General features: G+C 36.9%; 1 protein-coding gene across 2 annotated transcripts in view; it reads right to left on the bottom strand.

Moving 5' to 3' along the window:
• The window catches only part of ITGAV (integrin subunit alpha V), a 131,262-nt gene extending 117,320 nt beyond the window's left edge, over positions 1-13,942 (bottom strand). The window contains exon 1 of one of the 2 annotated variants that reach the window (XM_007494484.3): positions 13,132-13,942. In XM_007494484.3, coding sequence (XP_007494546.1) covers positions 13,132-13,349 — 218 coding nt within the window. In that variant the 5' untranslated portion in view covers positions 13,350-13,942. Of the gene's footprint in view, positions 1-12,982; positions 13,002-13,131 lie in introns of those variants that run through there. The other variant, XM_056794105.1, reaches the window with a different exon arrangement.
• Positions 13,943-20,559: the final 6,617 nt, after the last annotated feature.

Below are 20,559 nucleotides of genomic sequence, written 5' to 3'. Positions count from 1 at the left end.
AATGTAAGATTCTGCATCCTGGTTATATGACCAATAAGATGTTTGAATGGCCAGAGGTTCTCTTAAGCCTCTCCAAAATAGGAATAATATACAATAAATAAAACTAATCCAGCTATCTTATTTGTCCAAGACCCCAAGACCCTAAAGAGGTAACAGCCAGATATAAGAGCAGAGAAGGCTAATCCCTATAGAGCTTGCCTAGCTCCCTCTCCTTCTACCATCCTCCAAGCTCTGGCAGGGTAATATGTCTTCCAACAGAATTCAGCTCTGCTGCCCTCTTTTTACTATCCTCTAAAACATGGAGGTGGAGGTAGATGTAAGTGGGAAGCTTGCTCTACCAAGGACTATAATTGAGCAGCATGCTGTACTGCAGTACTGCTCAGCCAAAAAACTAAAGAAGAGAAGGAAAGAGCTAGGATGCTAGTATGTGTGAAGCTTCACCTGGCCAGAAGAAAATAGCCTGGCATCTAACTGAGACCAATTTTATTCTCTCAGAAATCATCTGGAACAGAAATTGAGACCAGTGGAAAATGAAATGTCTAGGAAAGGAGGGAGGTGAGAGCTCTGAGGTTCATCCATCAGGAAAACTTTTCCCAAGGGGGAAGAAGTTAGGAGGTAAGTGATAGGGAAATGTCTGAAGTGACTGAAAATGTCAAAGATATCAGGGGGAAAATCAGTTTAAAACATTGAACAAATGCACAGGGAAGACTTCAATTACATGAGGGGAAATGGCTTCCAGATCAACTACATTAGCCCAACATCTAAATAAATATTGAAAGACAAAGGAAATTAGTCAATACCTATGGATACTCTAGGGTATAGAATCATAATGGGATGTTCCTGAATGGTCCATTAAGAGAGAAATGGGAATTTTGAAAGAATAATGTATGGCCTGAACGGCAGAAATAATCAGCAGAATAGAAAAAAACTTGAATCCTTGGTGGTGAATCTCATAAAAGAAACAAAAAAAGAACAACTGATTAGAATGCAAATATGCAAAAGTAAAGGACAATCTAGAAGAAGAGAAGCTAAAAATAATAATCTTAAAAGAAAAATGATCTTCATAAAAGCAAATTTCAATATTTCAAAGATAAGATACACAGAAACAAGATATAGGTCTTGAAAAAGAACATCGTAACTCATTAAAAACAGAATATCATAATGCAAGAAATAATACAAGAAAGCTATCCAGAACAATATAGGGGAAAGTACCAATAGAAAGAATACATGGATTACTTACACACACATACACAAAAAGAATAAGTGTTAAGGATAGGAACTGTCCTGATTGCTTGTATTTGTTTTCCTTATATTTAGTAGTATCTGACATATAGTCCGTGCTTAAATAAGGGCAGCTAGGTGGAACAGTGGATAGAATACTGGGCCTGGAATCAGGAAGATTCGTTTCTCTGAGTTCAAGTCTGGCTTCAAACACTGACCCTGGACAAGTCACTTAATACTGTTTGCATCAATTTCCTCCTCTGTAAAATGAATTAGAGAAGGAAACTACAACCACTCAGGTATCTTTGCCAAAAAAGTCCCAGATAGGGCCACAAAGAATTGGACACAACTGAAAAATGACTGAACAACAACAAATCTATCTAGTAGAAAGCTTTGTATGGAAAAATCACAAACTTTCTAGAACTCAGTGTCCTCATTTTTTAAAATGAGGGATTTTATTTCTATGATTTCTTAGTTCGTTTTCAGTTCTAAATCCAACAATCTCAAAATGAATAATTTGGAACAATTTATGTAAAGATGTCTTAACCAACTGTTCCTGAAACTAACCTTGGAAACAGTTCTCATCATTTCTAATATTCCCACAACACAGAGAGAATGAAAATCATTAGATCAACCCAAAGGGTAGTTGGAGGCTATCTAATCTAGCCCTCTCTTTTTAAAGGAGGAAACTGAGGGCAAAAGAGGTTATGACCTGTCCAAGGTCATAGAAGAAGTAAGTAGCAGATATAGAATTTTATCTAAATCCTCTGGCTCCAAATTCAACATTCTTTCCATTCTCCATTCACACCACCCTCATCCTAAATTTAGGCTCTCATCACCCTAACCTGGACATTTACAATACCCACCTAATTTGTCTCCTGGCTTTCACTCTCTTCCCACTCTAACCTATCTTCCACACAGCTGCCAATGTAATAATCTTAAAATATCATCCTGACCATTTATTCTCCTGCTCTAAAAGTTCTAGGATCAAATTCATGCTCTTTTTATTTATCATTTAAAGCTCGTCACAATTTAAATTCAACTTGCCTTTCCAGGTTTATTATTTATCATTACCCTTCACATCCATCATGGTTCAGCTCAAATGGCCTACTTGCTGTCCCTAGCACATACCATTCGACCTCCTATCTCCATTCTGTTATACAAGCTAACTCTCTCCTCCTCTCTCCCCTATCTCTCCCTCTCCACCTCTACCTGTTGGAGAATCCCTTACTCTTTTCAAAGCTCAGTTCAAACACCAACTTCTTCTCCATGAAATCTAACCTGATATCCCCTCCCAAGTAGTAGTGCCCTTCCTAATTACTTTATTTATTTATATGTAGACATGTTGTTTCCTTAGAATAGCATTCAAGCTCCTTGAGGACAGGAATTATTCTCTTACTGCCATTTTTCTCAATTCTATGACAATTCCTGACCCTTATAAATGTTTATTGGTTTATTAATTAATTTTCCCAGTTGCTAATATTCTGTCCAAAGCATAGTAGCTATATCATTAATGAGTAACTAATAGTCACAATTTAGATATTTTTCCTAAGAAAGAAGAAATTTGGCCACAAAAATCTTAAAGCTTCCATTCTGTCTGAAAAAAAAATGTTACATATATATATTTAAGACTAAAAAAAGGAAGCTATTTTTAACTAACTTGTTTTCTAGGACTAAATAATTTTAGGGAAAATGTGGATCATTCTTGCACTAGTGACATGAACAGTTATAGTCACCTCTAAGTAAATCTAACATATACTATGCCGGTGGTGGCAAACCTATGACTCACATCGGAAAAAAAGGACATGCTGAACCCTTTCTGTAAGCCTGGCAGCAGTTGCCTGCCAGAATTCATTAGTAGAAAGCCAGAGGGACTCAGGACAAAGCTGTTCCCCTCCCCCTCCATACACCTGAGGACATTTATCACTTCATCCACCCCTCTGCCCAGCAGCCCAATAGGAGTGCTTTTTTCCCTCTCCTATCTGGGATAAGGCACTGGTGGAAGTGGTGATGGTGGCTCACATGCTGTGTGAGAATTCAGCATAGATGGTAGCCTGATGAGTCTGTGAAAAAGGTGGTTGGATTGAAGAGGAGCTAGGTTTGAGGGGAGCATAGCTCACAGCATGGCATATAGCTGGAGGGGAGTGGAGTGCTCCACATACACCTCTCATCACCCACCCCTTTGCCCAGCAGCCAAATGGGAGTGCTTCCTTCCTCCCCTATCTGGAGTAATGAGGTGGGGGCCCCAAATCCCTCCCCCCCCTCCCCACCAGTGAGGTGGACGGGGTATGGTGTAGCACTCCATCTCTGGGGGCAGTGAGCACAGCACCAGGTCAGGGTGGGGTGGGGGGTGGCCATCACAACCCTAAAAGGTTGTGCTGTGCTCTGCCATATGCTTAGATTTGTTGTAATAGGAAATTATTTTTAGAATTTTCATAGGATAGAAAAAGAAAAGGTAGGATGCATTTGTTTATCCAAAAGTCCTTCTTATCAAATTAAATAATGTCTAGGACAAAAAGTTAAACTGAACAAATTTCCACCTTTGTTTACACAGCAGTTCCAGGTAAGCCTAAAATAGTCATATTTAAACAATTTCATCCTGTTTCTACAAAATCTGCAACCAAAGAGAGCAGGAAAAAAATCATAAACATAAAAATTTTCAAGCATCTAAATGATCCTCAAGTGACCAGATTCACATAAAATATATTTAATAAAATTCCTTAAGTTTCACTTTTAGGTATCTTTTTTATTTGCTACTATGTCAGAGATATGCTATGTCAGAGAGACATATGCTATGACATATGCTATGTCAGAGAGAAAAGTAATAGGAACAGGATAATTGTTAAGGAACAAAGAAATCATCAAAGACAATGAAGAACAACCTCAGGAGGGGATATTAACTAAATGAAAACAAAACTTCTGACAGCATGAACTATTTACATGATGAGTTGAGGCACTATTGTTGCTTTTTAATATCCAAAAAGCATGAAATTATGATAATTAGATTAGAAGTATGAATCTTCATTATTATTTTCCCAAAGTCCTTTATATGAAGCCTCATGCCCTATTTAGCTGACACAGGAAATGATGGAACCTAGCTAAAAATAGAATGCCTTTTAAAATGTTGGAACACTATTGATTTCCAAAAGCTAAGTGGTAAAGCATTGAGGGAGAGTGCTCATTGACCTCAAAAGTGAACCAGACCCTTTGACAAGCAGTTTTGATTTAGGGTTAATGAAAAGATTTTTTTTTTACAAGCTTTATAACAAACTAGAAAGAGAAAGAATGAATAGGAAAGTAAAAATAACTGACAAATGTTCAAGAACTGAAAAGGGAGGCAGAGAGAGAGGACAGGAAGACAGAAGGAAATCTTTATGTAAAACTAAATTAAAATGAAGAAATAGTAGCCATCAAAGCCTCACACAAAAGTGGGTACTCACTAAAGGTGTTGAATGAATGAATGCTCTTCAAACAATGGTGATGTATGAGAGAGATGAGAACAGCAAAAGCAAAAGACTCCCAAAAGCTAGGCTTGTTGAACTACCAGAAAGTCATCACCTCTAACAACTTCTAGTAAATTTCCCAGTAGTTAAATCAGAGTGATTTGAATGGTACAACAACAAAAGCTTAAGGAAAAAAGTCTGCAACTGTTGCATTGTTTGGTGAAAAGGAAATAGGACTAAAATTCAGGAGGTCTGAGATTACCATTACAACTTGCTTTGTTACTTTGGGCAAATAGTTTTATTATATATTTTTGTTCAATCAACTGATCAGTAATCTGGTACAAATACCCTACCTACCTAATAGAGAGGATAAAGGATAAATTGTAAGGACAAAAAGAGATAATGACAGAAATGTTGAGGTTTAAGTTTCCTAGGGAATGTGACTTTGCTACCAAAGATAGGAAGTTTGAAAATTCATCTCCTAATGGCCTATCTTCTAGTGAACTTCTCTCTGAATTTAACTGGACTGGTCTGTGGACCATAGAGCCACACACCCTGTCAGACAGCCTGTATTTGAAGTCTTACAGATAAGCAAGCCCACTAGAGATTAAATTCAGATGTTATCTCTTTCTAGAAGCAAGTGTCATCTCCATACCAGTTAAATATCACAGTAGGATTCTAGAGGAAACCCAAAAAAGAACTAACCACACTCACACACACACAAAAACAACATCTAACTCTAATTAAGTACCTACTATGTGCCTGGTACTGTGTTAAGTGCTGGGTATATACAAAGAAGGCAAAAACAGTTTGTTGCCCTCAGGCAGATCACATAAACAATTTGCAAACATCTATATGCAGACAATATCAAGTTAAAGGGACATATAGATACACTTGCTATACTTGTACGTTGTCTTCTCATCAATATTGCTCTATAAATTTGGGGCCTTAACCAGTAGCAATTGTCAGTGATAACTATCTTAACAAATTTGCTTTATGGATGGTCATAAATGTACAAGATATTCACACATACCATGTTCCAGGATGGATAAAAAGCAAGGCTATATCAATTACAAATCAAAAAGAGCAAGACTACCAGCTACAAATCAATTTTTAAAAAGTCAAAGTCTTTCAAGAAAAAGATTCATGGCAACTTATATAATTATCAAAATAATATAAATGTCTTTGCTATACTATTATTTATTTTGGACATTTCCTAAAATGAAGGTTATTTACTTTACAAGCTTATTTACTTTACAAACTCCATATAAGGCAGGTATAATGGAAAGAACAGACACTGAAGTCAGAGGACCTGGGTTTAAATCTCACCTCTGACAACTGTGTGATTTTTGGCACGTCATTTAACTTCTCTATGCCTTAGTTTCCTCATCTGAAAAATAAAGGGAAGGTTGGACAAGATGGTCTCTGTGGTTCCTTTAGATTTTTATAACACACCAAGAATTTCCCCTCTTTATAGATGATGTAGACAAGGAAATGTATTCCCCATTTCATGCTTCAGTGAACCACTGCATTATAGGCAAAATACGACTTTAAAGCATCTTAATGCTATATTCCATACAAAAAAGTGAGATTTGAAAATTGTTTGAAGTACACTTAGGTTAGCATAAATTTTATCTAAAGTGTAGTAGCGCTTATTCACATGGAAAACAACCTAATAAAATTACTCTTTGAAACTGAAGTCAACAAGTATTTATTCTAGAAAGAAAATTACCAAGTACATAATAGAATATCTAAACAAAAATTTTCCTCTCAAGTCTCTCCTCTCTCCTGACATACATCTGATATCAGCCCTATTTATAGCAGAGAAACACATGTATCCACATAATCTTTAAACCTCCATATCTTCAAAACGCACACTATTGCTAGTCTAAGTCATTATGGGAGCTACATAAGGAGCCCTCTCAGACAGTATTTTCACATTTGGAGAAGGTAAAGGAATGAGCATTTATATAGAGCCTACTATGTGCCACACAGGCACTCTGCTAAGTACTTTACAAATGTTTCATTTGATCCTAAAAACAACCCCACCAGTAGTTGCTGTCATCCCCATGAAAGAGTTGAGGCAACCAAGGTTAAAAAAAAAGGTTAAGCGACTTGTCCAAGTTCACATAGGTCAGTGGCTTAATCTAGACTTGGGTCTTTCTGACTCAACTCCAGATTCAGTGTTCTATTCACTGAACCACCACACTGCCTTTAAATGTCAGTTAGCTATTCCTAGTAGAAAATTCAGTTTTCCTATTTCTTATTCTTTCTGGTAAAGCTAGGTTAGATACATTAGGAACACTAATGTCCTTTCCAATTCAAAGTTCATTATGAACAGAGAACAACCATAAATTTACCCATTGCACATTGAAGGACAGACCTGGATATTGTATGGATACAATATGGATATTGTAGATGAGAAAAGGTACAAGTTAACTACTTTATACCATGAACTAAACAGATTTAGGGGCCTAAATTGCCAAAGCAAACCTTGTTGTACAGTCAGAATATATGGTACACCACACCAAGGGAACCAATAGTATAGATGTCCCCATGAGAATAATATTTAGCTATAGGTTTTGTAAGAAATTAAGGATTTAAAAGGTGTAGGATTTGATTTTTTTTAAGTTTTCCACCAAAATGAATCATAATGATCAGTTAAGAATCAACATGGTATAGTAAAAGAACTAGACTATACCTCAAAAAACTTGATTTCTAGTCTAGGTTCTGAACTAATAAGATGTGTGATCTTCCAGTGAAACTTTCATAACATATAATGAACACAATAATATAAAGACTAAAAATACTACTAATACAATTATTAAATTTTCTGGGTGAGCATATTTACCTTGAAAATTTGCAAATACCATAAATCAGGGCTGGAATTAGTGCTCTGTTGATTGTCCAGATGTAAGAAAGTGATGGAGAAAATGTCAATAATACAAATTAAACTTAAAAGCATATTATGTAAAAACATACTACTAATAGAAGTACTTACATAGAGCTTTAAGTTTGCAAAGTGTTTTATAAATATTATCTCATTTGATCCTCATTATTATCCCATTTTATGAATAAGGAAAATAAGATTGAAAAAAATAAAATGATTTGCCCAGTGTCATAACATAATCTGAGGCAGGATTCAAACTCAGTAACATTCAAAGAGTCACTGCCTACATTGAGAAAAACAACCCTAATCAATAATGACTAATTAAAATTTTAGGGGACTATAGGTGAAAAATGCCTTTTGCTTCTCAGCAGAGGTGGACCATAAGTGGGATATGAGGCAAAGATTTTCAGATGTGGCCAATGTGTTTAGCCTTCTCTGTAATAAGAGGAAGAAAATGGTGAGTGGAGGTTTAGAAACCATTGGGAAGTAGTAACCACCAACTTTCTTTTATAAGGCATTTTTTTAAAACCCTTACCTTCTGTCTTGGAACCAATACTATGTGTTGGTTCCAAGACAGAAGAGTGGTAAGGGCTCGGCAATGGGGGTTAAGTGATTTGCCCAGGGTCACACAGCTGGGAAGTGTCTGAGGCCAAATTTGAACCTATGATCTTCTGCTCTAGGCCTGGCTCTCAATCCACTGAGCTACCCATGTGCCCCTTATAAGGCATTTTTTAAATTTAAAAAATTTTTTTTTTTTTATTTCAGACACTTTATGTGTATAACCAAAGAATTATTTTAGATAGCATCTCTAAGGTTCTGACACTGTTTGCCATCAACAAAGATGTCCTCTAACCCAGTGGAATTGCCTGACTGCTATGGGAAAGGGTGAGGGGAGGGGAGGGAGGGAAAGAATATGATTCTTGTAACCAAGGAATAATGTTATAAATTGACTAAATAAATTTTTTTTTTAAATGTCTTCTATCACAAATATGACAAGTTGTAATATAATAGGAAAGATTCCAGGTTGATTTCACTAGTTGACTCTTTAATGAGTGTGAAAACATTCCAATGCAGCTGGGCTTTGCCAGCATTTTTATGTTGCCTACCATTTTATTACCTCTCACTCTAGCTATAATGTATTGTTAGGATCTCTAACCTACATACTATATAACAAACACAAAAGCTTTATGCAGAGACTTGACTCACACTTAATCTTTCCAGGTTCCCTGAAATCACACAGTTTCCTATAGTTTTGTGATGGCTCCAGCAAACTTTATTTTTAAACATGTAATTTAGGATCATAGGAAAAATATGAACCCATGATACCTTCCCCACATTATAATTTGATTGTAGGTGGATTTGGATTATGGGCAAAAACCATCAATAAGACCTTGTTTTTAACAACTTTAAATTTTTTTTTAAATTATAAAAATGTTCTGAGTTACAGTCTCTGAGGAAATTACATCCCTTGCTAAAATGATTAGATACTAATGACTCAGATTTAGATTAAATGTCCCTTGTTCATCAAAGCGTGGTGAATAAAATATACACACTCCATAGCATGATATATAGCAAAACCTAACTTTATGAATTAATAGTGTAGGAAACTTTCTCTTAATGCAAATGTCAATTCCTCACTGATTTCAGTCTAGAAGTGCCTGGGGCACTGAGAGGTTCGCTGTCTGGTTCATGGTCACATACCTAATATGTAGTTTTCCTAAGTCAGAATTTTAAGCTTCTACTGTTGCCAAGGCCAATGTCTAATAGAAACATAATTTGGTGATAATGTTTAATAGAAATATAATTTGGCTCAACCACTGGATACAGAATCAGAGAACCCAAATCTAATCCTAGCTCTGCTACTGACTACCTATGACCTTTTACAATAAATCTTATGTTTCTACCACAGTTTCATAATCTGGGAAATTGAGAGTAATTCCAAATGGCCGCTACAGACCCTTCCACTTATAGATACAATGAACATCTGACTTGTGTATATACAATTTGACTATTAAAATAACTTGATACAAACTGAATAAAACAATATCTTTTTTACAGTCTTTCTTTTCCCTTACTTGACACTAATCCATAAGAACATTAGAAGTTGAATCCTCTTTGGGTTCTAGAAGGCATCAAAAAATTCTTTCCATGGCCCCAAAGGAAACTTTTCTCAAGTTTACTGGCCAAATCCTTCCTATGAGTCAAGTATCCAGGATTGCTTATCTATAGCATTGCTATCAGTCATGTATTTAGAAAGTAATTCAAGGACAGCTATGTGGTACAATGGATAAAGTGCCAGGTCTGGAGTTGGGAGGACATGCTTTTTAGCTATGTGTTCCTGGGCAAATCACAACTCTACTTGCCTAGCCCTTGCCCTTCTGTCTTAAAATTGTTATTAAGAAAGTAAGAATTTTTTTTAAGTAATTCAAGAAAATCTGAAAATGGAAAATTTCCCTTAAGGGTAACAATGTAATAATAAATTAATCCATCAATCAAAAATCTGTAATTGCGCATCCAACGTGCACAAGATACTACAATAAGCAATGAGGATTAGATATATGCAAGAACATACCTACATATGCATCTAGACATATAAATATTCCTTTCTCATTTTCTTTTGACTCTAAAAATCCATGATTTTGTAATTCCATCAATTGTTTTATTAGTTTTCTTGAAACAATGAGTGGGAAGTTTGAATAGGAAAAAAATATTTTTTATTTCTTTCCCTTGCTATTTTATAGACATCCCCACAAAGAAAAAATTAGGCAAATTATAGAATTAGTTGTCCTTACATGTCTCAGCACCAAGAATATGGTCACATCTCTTTTGACATTAGACAAGTTTAATACTATTAACTAATCCAAAATCAAGTCACACATTATAAAGAAAAGGAAACATATGCCAACTTCTTTTTATCCATTTTTTCCCCATTTTTATCACTAATTTTATGAACCTTGATTTTATGTCAGAATCTATTTCCTAGAGCTATATGAAGTTTTAAAATTCCTTTTCTTTATGTTTTGTCAATTTTTATGTTAGCATTTATTTATATTTTCAATTTCCATGACTATAGTTTATAAAATATTACCACTAATATCCTCAAAAACAAAAGTGTTTTAGAAAACAATCCTGTGACTTGTCCAGTATTACAAACAGATTGAACAGTAATTTGGATTAAATTTTATTATTTAAACAGCAGGGTCAGGATTATAGTTTCATTTAGTTTCCTTACTAATCCAGGCTTTCTTCTTTCTAAAGACCAAAAAAAAAATGTTTACTAAAAACTAGGAATACATTGATCTTTGTCCCATTTCCACCTTTGGTAGATTTATGTTAATTTCATGTGAATAGTTTTAAGACCACTCAAGAATAAATTCATTTATTTAGTAAATTTATAAATGCATTCACATGCTCTGCAACATCCTTATGCTAACTCAAAGAGAAATATTCTTATAATTGTCATTATTTGAATAGTAAATTAAGAAATCAATTTTATTACTATTTATAGAAGCATATTATTTTATAATAATGTTTTTCTTAATACTTAGGGGAGAGGGTGTATCTGCTGATGCTTATAAAGTGTCCCAAGGCACTCTTAAATTCTTTCTTATTTGATCTTCACAACATCTTCATTTTAGAAATGATAAGTTAACTGGCAAAAATATGTCCAATTCAAATTTACACCATCATTGAAGCCATTTTTGGTGGAATCATATGATTACAGAATCACAGCTTTAAAGTTGGAAAGAAGGCTTAAAGATCCTTGTATCCATGTGGCAAGCAGTGTATTTCAACAGACAAGAGTCAGACAAAGTATCTGGACAGCTTGTCATTTTTGCCAACAACTCAATATTGCCAGATTTCAAATGGGAATAAAAGTTTTCAAAAGTTCACAAAGTTTTATCATCCAGATTTATCTTTCCACCTACTTCATGGGTTGGGCCTGCCAGAAAATTAACAAGATAATATTTGCAAAACACTCCACTTGGGAAGAGAATGTAAGTCCTAACTCTTAAAAACTGAGTGTTCTCAATACAGTTTTGGATAGCTTCATACTTTGAAAATTTTTTGAATTTCTGGACAAGGTGAATTTAAGAGGAGACTCTTGACAACAATAAAGCAGTATACATTAAGAGATAAATATGAAAATATTTTGTTATCAAAATAAGTCAAGGATAATATTGAATCAAAACAGAAAATGGAAACAAAAATTACAAACATGGTTTACGATTTAACTCAAATTATTTGAATCACTTTGCAAAGGTAAACTGTATCCCAAATTCCAAAGAGAAGTTGTTTGTTTGTTTGTTTATTTAAATTGATATGAAACAACAAACTAAAACAGAAAAGTGTACAACGTGGCTCTTTTCCCCTTTTTCTGGCCTTTTAAAAAAATCTAGGGTACTTCAGACTATCTCTATATGAACAGATTGTTTATTTAAAAACTGACATTCAAGGAAATTGACTTCAAGCGGCATTTAGAAGTGTTTTGTTTTTAAATAATATGATAGACAATGAAAAAAATCGTTCCTTTATGATTATGCTATGGTAAAATATGCACAACACCATCAAGTCAGGTACAAAAGCATAGTAATAAAATAGGCCTATCCTCAAGTCTGCTATTTAATATTAACTCTTGCAAATCAAAATGCAATATGTATATTCCCATTGAAATCGTATAGGCAATCTTCTCAGAGAAAACAAAGAATAGATACAAAAAGGTCTGCTGTAACTATCAAAGTTTCAGAAAGAATAGTGTACATGGTTATCTTTTATAAATTGGATTTAAAGGTTTAAAGGATGATAAAAAAAAAATGTGTCCTTACAAAATCATTACTCCCACACGTTATCTAGGGCAAGTTTTCCTAACAAGCAGTAAGCATTTGAAAAATTGACAGTTTTTAATCAATACTGTTAACTGTTCCAACACCTAAAATTCCGAGTCAGGATGAATTTAGAACAGCTGAAACAATAAAATTCTCAAACCCTATAAAATTCAAGTAAATTCCCCGAGAGAGACAATTCAACAAGTACTCACATTCTTTCAAAACAATGACTCCAAATTGTGTATTCAGTACATCTGCCCAACCTCAAATCTGCAAAAGCCTGGATATTCTAGAGATAGGGCAGACGTACTTAAGTTTAACAATGTGGCTATTGTTGGACATCTGACAGTGTGGGAGAGCGATGGGAAAAAGAAAAAGAATCCAGAAAAGAACCCTAGCATACAAAAAAAGAAAAAAGGGGAAGAGTACAGAACCCCTGGTCTGTACCAGCAAAGGAAAGGGGTGGTTGAGTACGAAAGTAACCCTAAGCCCTACAACTGGCAGAAGGGGCGCGGAATGTGAGCAGAACTAAATAGTCTTTGTTGGACTTTCACTTTTTTCAAGTGTAAAATCTGGGACTAGGAGATCTAACCTACACTTACCTCCCATTCCCCCTTTGTGGGAGACGCTTTCGTCAACCCCCAGGAGTCGAAACAGGATTCGTAGACCTGCTTAGAACTCGGGACAGAGTGCGCAGAAAGAAGGGAGAAAGAAAGGAAGGAAGACTCCCAGCTAAAGCACTGCCACTTACGAGGAAGGGTCTGGGGCGAAGAAATCCACCGCAAAGCCGAAGTAACTTCCCTCCGGGCCAGAATACTCTGCGGGACTATCCACGTCCAGGTTGAAGGCGCTGCCGGGAGGCGGCAGGAGCAGCAGCAGAAGGCCCGGGAGAAGGAGGTGGAGGCAGCGGCGCTGAAGGTGGAGAAGCTGTAGCTGCCGCCGCCGCTTTCTCCCCAGCCAAGGGGCCATCTCTGAAGTGCGCTGCTCAGCGCCTGTCTTAGCGCCCCCAGTCACCGCCTCCTTGGTCTCGGCTGCCCGGTGCCCACCGGCGCCCCTGCTGCAAGTTAGAGGAGAAGTTTCCTAGTGCCTCAGGCTCAGAAGGGAGGGAGGAGAGAGCCGGACTGACTATGGTGTCCACTAGGTAGAGGGGCTCTTCCAACTGGGTACGAGTTTCTCTTGGGATCGCTGCGTGGGCGGGAGTTCAGGCAGGCCCTCCACGCCCGTCCTGTCTCCCTCCCACCCTCCCTTCCCCTTAATCGCGTCTCTTTTGGCTTTTCAGTCTGTTTTAGTCTGGTGCTTAACTCTCTGCCGCTGGCTGGGCACTGACCTGGGAACAGAGGGACATCCCAGCCTTAGAGCAACCTCCGCTGGGAGGAGTGGGCGGAGAAGGAGGAGAAGAGGAGGAGCTGACGGCTAGGGGGCTGTAAGAGCTATCCGAGAGAAGGAGGAAGTGCAGGAGGGAAGGAAGGCAACCATCCGACTGACAAGAGCCCTGCAAACTTCCGTGCCGAGCGCTGGTTGCTTTCTAACCAGGCAGAGCTTTGGCTGGGGCACTCCAAACTCGCCCGGCCTTAGTCTGCAGCGCGGCAGCCAAAAATAGAATGGGAAAAGGGAGAGGCGAATAACTGTTTATTCTGAGCCCTAAAGGGTCAACCAGAGAGCGCGTGGGGGGCAGAAATGCTCCAGAGCAGAGTGGTGACAGGGCAAGATGACCCCAGTGAACACAGATTTTTCCGTAGTTTAAGGTCGGAGATCCTCATGTTCTTCTCTGGATTCTGCACCTCGAGAGCTCAGGGAGTGTGATAAGAAGAATCTAACTAACAAAACCTTTTTTAGATGTATCGTGTTTAAATCTGGAGTTTATTGTAATGAATACAATTTGAATAAAGTCAACAGAAGCTAGCAGTTGTAAAGGTGTGACTAATAGCCTAGATTTTTATTACAAGGAATTTAGTCTTCCCAACGCTAGATCCTATCGATTTAAACTATCTTCCACCACCACCACCCCCAAGTAGCCTAATGTACATCAACATGGTTTCTATGTTTGATAACGAAGTACATTTTGCCCAGAGAAGTTTTAATTTATCCAAGACCATAATGGTAATAATCTATTCAAGCCTGGGTCACAGGATCATACTCTAAAGCTGGATGGAACCTCAGATACCAATTAATGCAATTCCCTTCACTTAAAAAAAAAGAGAAAACTGAGACCTAGAGAGGTTGTGGCTTGTCCAAGTCACATAAGTACCAGATTATACTCAGTTCCTCTGACTAGAATTTTTTTTTTCACAGAATCATGTATTGTGCTTTCAGATATAGCACTCCTTTCATTTTAAGAAAACTGAAAATATTTATTCAATTTCTATGTACCAGGAATTGTGGTAGGTGTTAATCTCAAGACAAAAATGAAACAATCCCTTCTCTAAAGGAGTTTACCAAAGCTCTGTCTTGTCTGCTTAGGAAGCAGCCAGACCTCTGCAGGGAAGTTTGCAGGGCACTTGCCAGTAAGAGCACCTCCCCTCATTCCTCCAACTCACACTGATACCTGTAGATTGAGAATCCCAAAATGTGGCTACTGTTACTCACTAGAGGTTAACTCTGTAGATGGTTTTCCTCTTAATATTGTAGCTTACAAGCCCCCTGGGTTTTCTTCTCCTTTACAAGCATCAAGGAGACACTCTTCAGCAAAGGCTTTTAAATGGCAAGTCACATTCTCCCCTCCCCCCTACCAACCCCCCCCCCCAACTCCAAAACAACATAGACTCTCCTTCAAAAACACACAGAGTCCTTATAGTGCGGTGTCAGGAAAAAGACAAGAATTTAGACTACAAGTAGCTGTGAGTCATACATGTTGGGGAAAACATGTAGCCAAAGCAGCTCACAGCTCCCAAACTTCAGGGTCTTGATGTCCTTTATTTTTTTCCAGAATTTACTCATAAAATTAACTACAATACAAGGTAGCTTATCTGGGATAAGATGTGACAATCAACTGCTCAACTGAGTCAGTTTCTTATAGGACACAATGTTTCCTCAGCTGGATGGGTCAGTTGTCTCAGGGACTGGGGTCAAAGAAATTGCTGGGCCAAACTAGACAAGCTACTGGGAAGTAGCTCTTCTCGGATATTTTTTTAAGGTCTGTGATGTTTCTTTTAAATCTGTAGGCCTTTTTTACTTTTCAATGTCTATCTTTTCATTCCATTTGACCTTTTAACATTCCTAAAACCTTACTAGGAAAAAACCGTTAAACATTCTATAAAGGAGATAAAAATCGCTTCTCAGCCTTTTGGCTGATCGGGTGTATGTTAATAGAGGTATCTACAAATTAATTTTCAGGGAAAATCTAAATTTGCAGGTGGGGGGGGGAGGAGGATCAGAAAAGATTTTCATGTAGTACTATAGCCCTTGAACTGCACTTTAAAGGAAATTAGGGCTCTCATAGTAAAAAAAAAAAGTTTATTCCAAGAAGAAACGAAGGCTTCGACAGGCCAGCTAAACCTTGTGAGGGTAGCCATCGGGTCGTCATGGACCCCTGGTGAACTAGGGCTTTGCTCACCCAGAATGTGAAGACTGTTTGGGCGGAACAGATGGAAGAAACCAACAAGAAGGTTCAACGGCTGAGATGACATGACGATACAGCAAAGCACTGTGGAGTGCTTAGGGCATGTTGGAGCTCAAAGGACAACACGGCCACCCAATGCAGCTGAGGAAGTCTCCAGGCGTAATGATTTTTCGTGCCACTGCACCCAGGCTTCCAACGCCGAGAGAGTGGGACTGTCTCTGTGCACCGACTTTTCCACTTAAATCTCTTTCATGCACAAGTATAAAGGAATTCATGATGAAATGGTTCATGGAATAGTTTCTATTACAAATATATTGAAAGTCTTAGGGGTCAATCTTTATAGTTTTTCCAATCTCACTATTTTAATCAGCCAAGCAATAATAAACATTAAGTGCCTAATATGTGCCAGGCACTATGCAAAGCAAAAGCAACTTTATAATGAAATTTGTGCTGTAATTGATCCTTAATAATTTCACCCACTTCCTTAAAAAAATACCCTTTTTAAGCTGTCAAAATAAGACACAGGTTGGATCTTGCCATGCCTCTATTAAAAAAAAAATTGTGACTGTTGTTTTGGTACCTATACTTCTCTGGCATTTAGATCCCTCCCTAATCAGGCTCCAGCCCACCTTTCCAGATCTGCTACACATTATTACCCTTTTTGCATTATGTGATCTGGCCAAATTGGCCCACTTGTTATCACATACAACAATCTATATTCCTTCACCAGGATTTTGGACAGGTTGTTCTCCGTGTCTGGAATAAATTCCTTTTTACTCTTACCTCATGGAAAAATAGGTTCCCCTCAAAACTTAATTGGAATAATGCCTTCTACATGAGGCCTTACTGACTCCCTAAAATGGCTTGCATTTACTTTGTATGATTTTGCATTTCTTTGTATATGTTTTTCCAATAGTGTGGAAGCCCTTGAGGTTAGGGATAATTTTTTTTCTGTATTCCTAGAACATGGCATATAGTAGGCATTTAATAAAGTTGATTTTGAATAGCACCTATAGGGTTAGCTGGATACTCATTATTCTGTTTCACTACTAGTAAAACTTTCTGGTTTTAGGCCATAGGGAAAATATACTAGAAAGGTTATTAGTCCATAATTAAGTCAGTTATCTCAAGAAAGTAATTCATTGTAGGTTTTGCTAAGGCTACTTCACAGTGTTCATCATAATAAAAATCATATTACCATTTCTTTGTATACTACTACTTTTCTGGTGTCTTACTTTCTGTTTATCCAAAACTTCAGCCAGACTGGAGAACATACTGTTTTTCATTCATGCCCTGTCTCTTTAGCTTTATAATCAATCTATAGTTGGTATTCCCTCCCTCTCCTTACATTTCTTCCTAGTGAAAATCATGCCCTTTCTGTAAAGTCAAGCTTAAATGCTACTTCTTCTTGAAATCCTTTTCTGGATTTCCTTTCCAATTGCAGACCTCATCAAGTTGATAATGATATCCTCGATCCTTGAATCTCACATAGCATTTTGCACTTCTTGCATTTAGGTACTAATTCTTTCATACATAGATGGGCTGCATGCATTGATCATGCACTATTCTGTATGAAGTTAACTTAACTGAGCACCATCTTCCTTGGCACCCAACACAGTAATCATTAACTCCCAAAGACTTCACAGAAACTTGATAGTAAAAATTATGAAGCCACACAAAATAAAATTGATCTGTACCATCTATCACTATCCCAATATTCTTCTTCAACACTTCAAAGGGTAATAGTTGGCAATATTGGATGGCATCTTCCTACTGAATACAATTGAGTATATTAGCTTACTTCATGGAAACAACCATTACAGCACACAGAAATATTCATTACTAACAGACCTTTCTTCTTGAAGTTTTTCCATAAAGCAGCTTCCATGGACTATAAGAAAAGATCATAGTTATTGTTAACCCTCTGAAAAGGAACTAAGAACACAGCAGCAATTACTAAGCCATGTACTATTCTTTCATCCCTAAAAAACATTCATTACAAAAAAATGTGCCTGAAGGATATCCTTTATGAAACTATAAAAAGAGGAAGGCTTTTGTAGATGATTTTCTATAACCTATCTTACCTTCAGTCATGCATTAAACCAACAGGGATAAATAATATAAAATTTATTGTAAATTGATTATAAAAAAGACTAGTTAAAACAGAATGTAGCCTTAAAATCTCTATTCTATTTCTCATGTTTACATAATATTCCTTGATAAAAGCATCTACAGAAATAACTATGCATTAGTGAAGTGATACATAAAACCAGAACATATGTTTGTCAAAAGTATAAAACACTGCAGTAATCATGTCCCATGCAAAGCCTCAGTGGAAGAGATGTTCCCTACATAGGGTGAAGCTCTCCAAAAAAATCCTATTTGCTAATGACATCATGACATTGAGTCCTGGAATAATGGAAGGAATCCTCAATGAAATCCACAGTCTCTAAAGAGATTCACCTATTCAATTTTTAATGGAAAAATCAAGTTTATAAGGACTGTATAATGCCCATATTGTGATATATAAATTTTTGGATACTCCTATTGAATTATCCCTTTGGTTCATACATATTGAAAGGCTTCTGCAGGTGGACAATGAGTTAGATCAAAAACTGCACAAAAGAAAGAGAGCAGGCTGGACAAGTTTGGTGTAGATGTTTCAATAATCCCAACCTATTCCCTGCCATCATAAAGCCATCTATTTCACATTAGCATTCTCCCAATGATGTTTGATAACTATAAATCATGCAATCCATTGTCCTCTGAAAAAATCAAAATTATAAGTGACCCAAAACACAAAATATAAAGAAAATATGTATGGTAGGCATAAGAATGTTGCCCAAAATGACACATGTAAGAAATGGCAGAAAAAGTATCCAGAGAGACAAGCATGACCAGGATCATGAACAAGGGATAATCTAATGAACAATGAACTAGTATCGTTAAAATAAAGATACAGGACCCTGAATAAATTCTCTATAGGAGCTATATGACATGAATAAAAGTGATACTGAGGAAGAAGGTTAATAAAATTAAATTGACTTTACTAGAAATGACCAATTATTATATATTGAGTAGAGAGAGTAATAAATTTAGAAACTGAAAACTTAGATTCAAATTTCTGCTAGTTAATACCTATATAGCCTTATTAATTGACTATTCCTCTTTGAGCCCCAGTTTCCTCATCTGCAAAAATTATGGGGTTTTAATAGGTTGTCTGCCCTTTGATCCAGTCATAGCACTGCTGGGTTTATACCCCAAAGAGATCATAAGGAAAAAGACCTGTACAAGAATAGTCAGCTGTGCTCTTTGTGGTGGCCAAAAAATTGGAAAATGAGGGAATGCCCTTCAATTGGGGAATGGCTGAACAAATCATGGTATATGTTGGTGATGGAACACTATTGTGCTCAAAGGAATAATAAAGTGGAGGAATTCCATGGGAACTGATTGATGCAGAGTGAGAGATGCAGAACCAGGAGAATATTATACACAGAGACTGAGACACTGTGACACAATCGAATGTAATGGACTTCTCCATTAGTGGCAATGCAGTGATCCTAAACAACTTGGAGGGATCTACTAGAAAGAACACAATCCACATCCAGAGGAGAAACTGTGGGAGCAGAAACACCAAAGAAAAACAACTGCCTGGTTACATGGGTGGAGGGGGATATGATTGGGGATGTAGACTCTAAATGATCATCCTAGTGCAAACATCAATAACAAGGAAATAGGTTCTGATCAAGGACACATGTAAAACCCATGGTTTTGGCTATGGGAAGGAGTGGGGGGGAGAGAAGGGAGGGAAAGAATATGACTCTTATAACAAAGGAATAATGTTCTAAATTGACTAAAATATTCAAAAAAAATTACGAGGTTTAACTAAATGATCTTTAAGGCTTCTTTCAATACTAAGTTGTAAGAATTTGTAAGATTTTTTTTAAAGAAGTGATGTAGTCTCTTAGTTATGTGAGCAACAAGATGGAAGACATATTGCCTGATCCCCTTGACCTCTCAAACACCTCTGAAAAAGAAATTATAAACCAAAGATAAAGTAACTTCAACTGTCTTAATGGTCTAAGATGCCCAGAATCCAAAAGAATATTTATAAAAAAATAAAAACAAATCCCATGAAACCTTCAGTCACTGATCCTCAGCTCATTCAACCCCTCCTGCCACCTCCCATGCTAATGGCATCAAGATTACACTAAAAGACCCAAGAACACAACACAAGCTTACATTTGGTGACTCAGATGACTGAGTGGAATGTCGAGAGGACATGGAACCAAAACACACTGCTCCTGAATGCTTCAAAAGAGAAAGAAGTACAAGAAGAGAATTCATGTCCTGCAAATCAAAAATAATGAACAAAACAGAAAAACTTGAATCTGAAATGGCAAGTCTCACCAAAGGAGGAGGAAAAAAAAGAAAGAACAATAGATTGGGAGCATTAACACTGAAAATTTTTAAAACCTTGAAGCAAAAACAATAATATTAATAGAAAATATGCCAGCAAAATATACTGACTAGAGAAGATAGACTACATGGAGACAATCTAAGGATCATGAGTCTCCCAGAACACAACAGGACAAAGAAACCTTACTATACTGATAAAGG

Source organism: Monodelphis domestica, chromosome 4, assembly GCF_027887165.1.
Source record: "Monodelphis domestica isolate mMonDom1 chromosome 4, mMonDom1.pri, whole genome shotgun sequence".
In the NCBI taxonomy this organism is placed as follows: domain Eukaryota; kingdom Metazoa; phylum Chordata; class Mammalia; order Didelphimorphia; family Didelphidae; genus Monodelphis; species Monodelphis domestica.
This window is presented reverse-complemented; position numbering and strand designations above follow the sequence as displayed.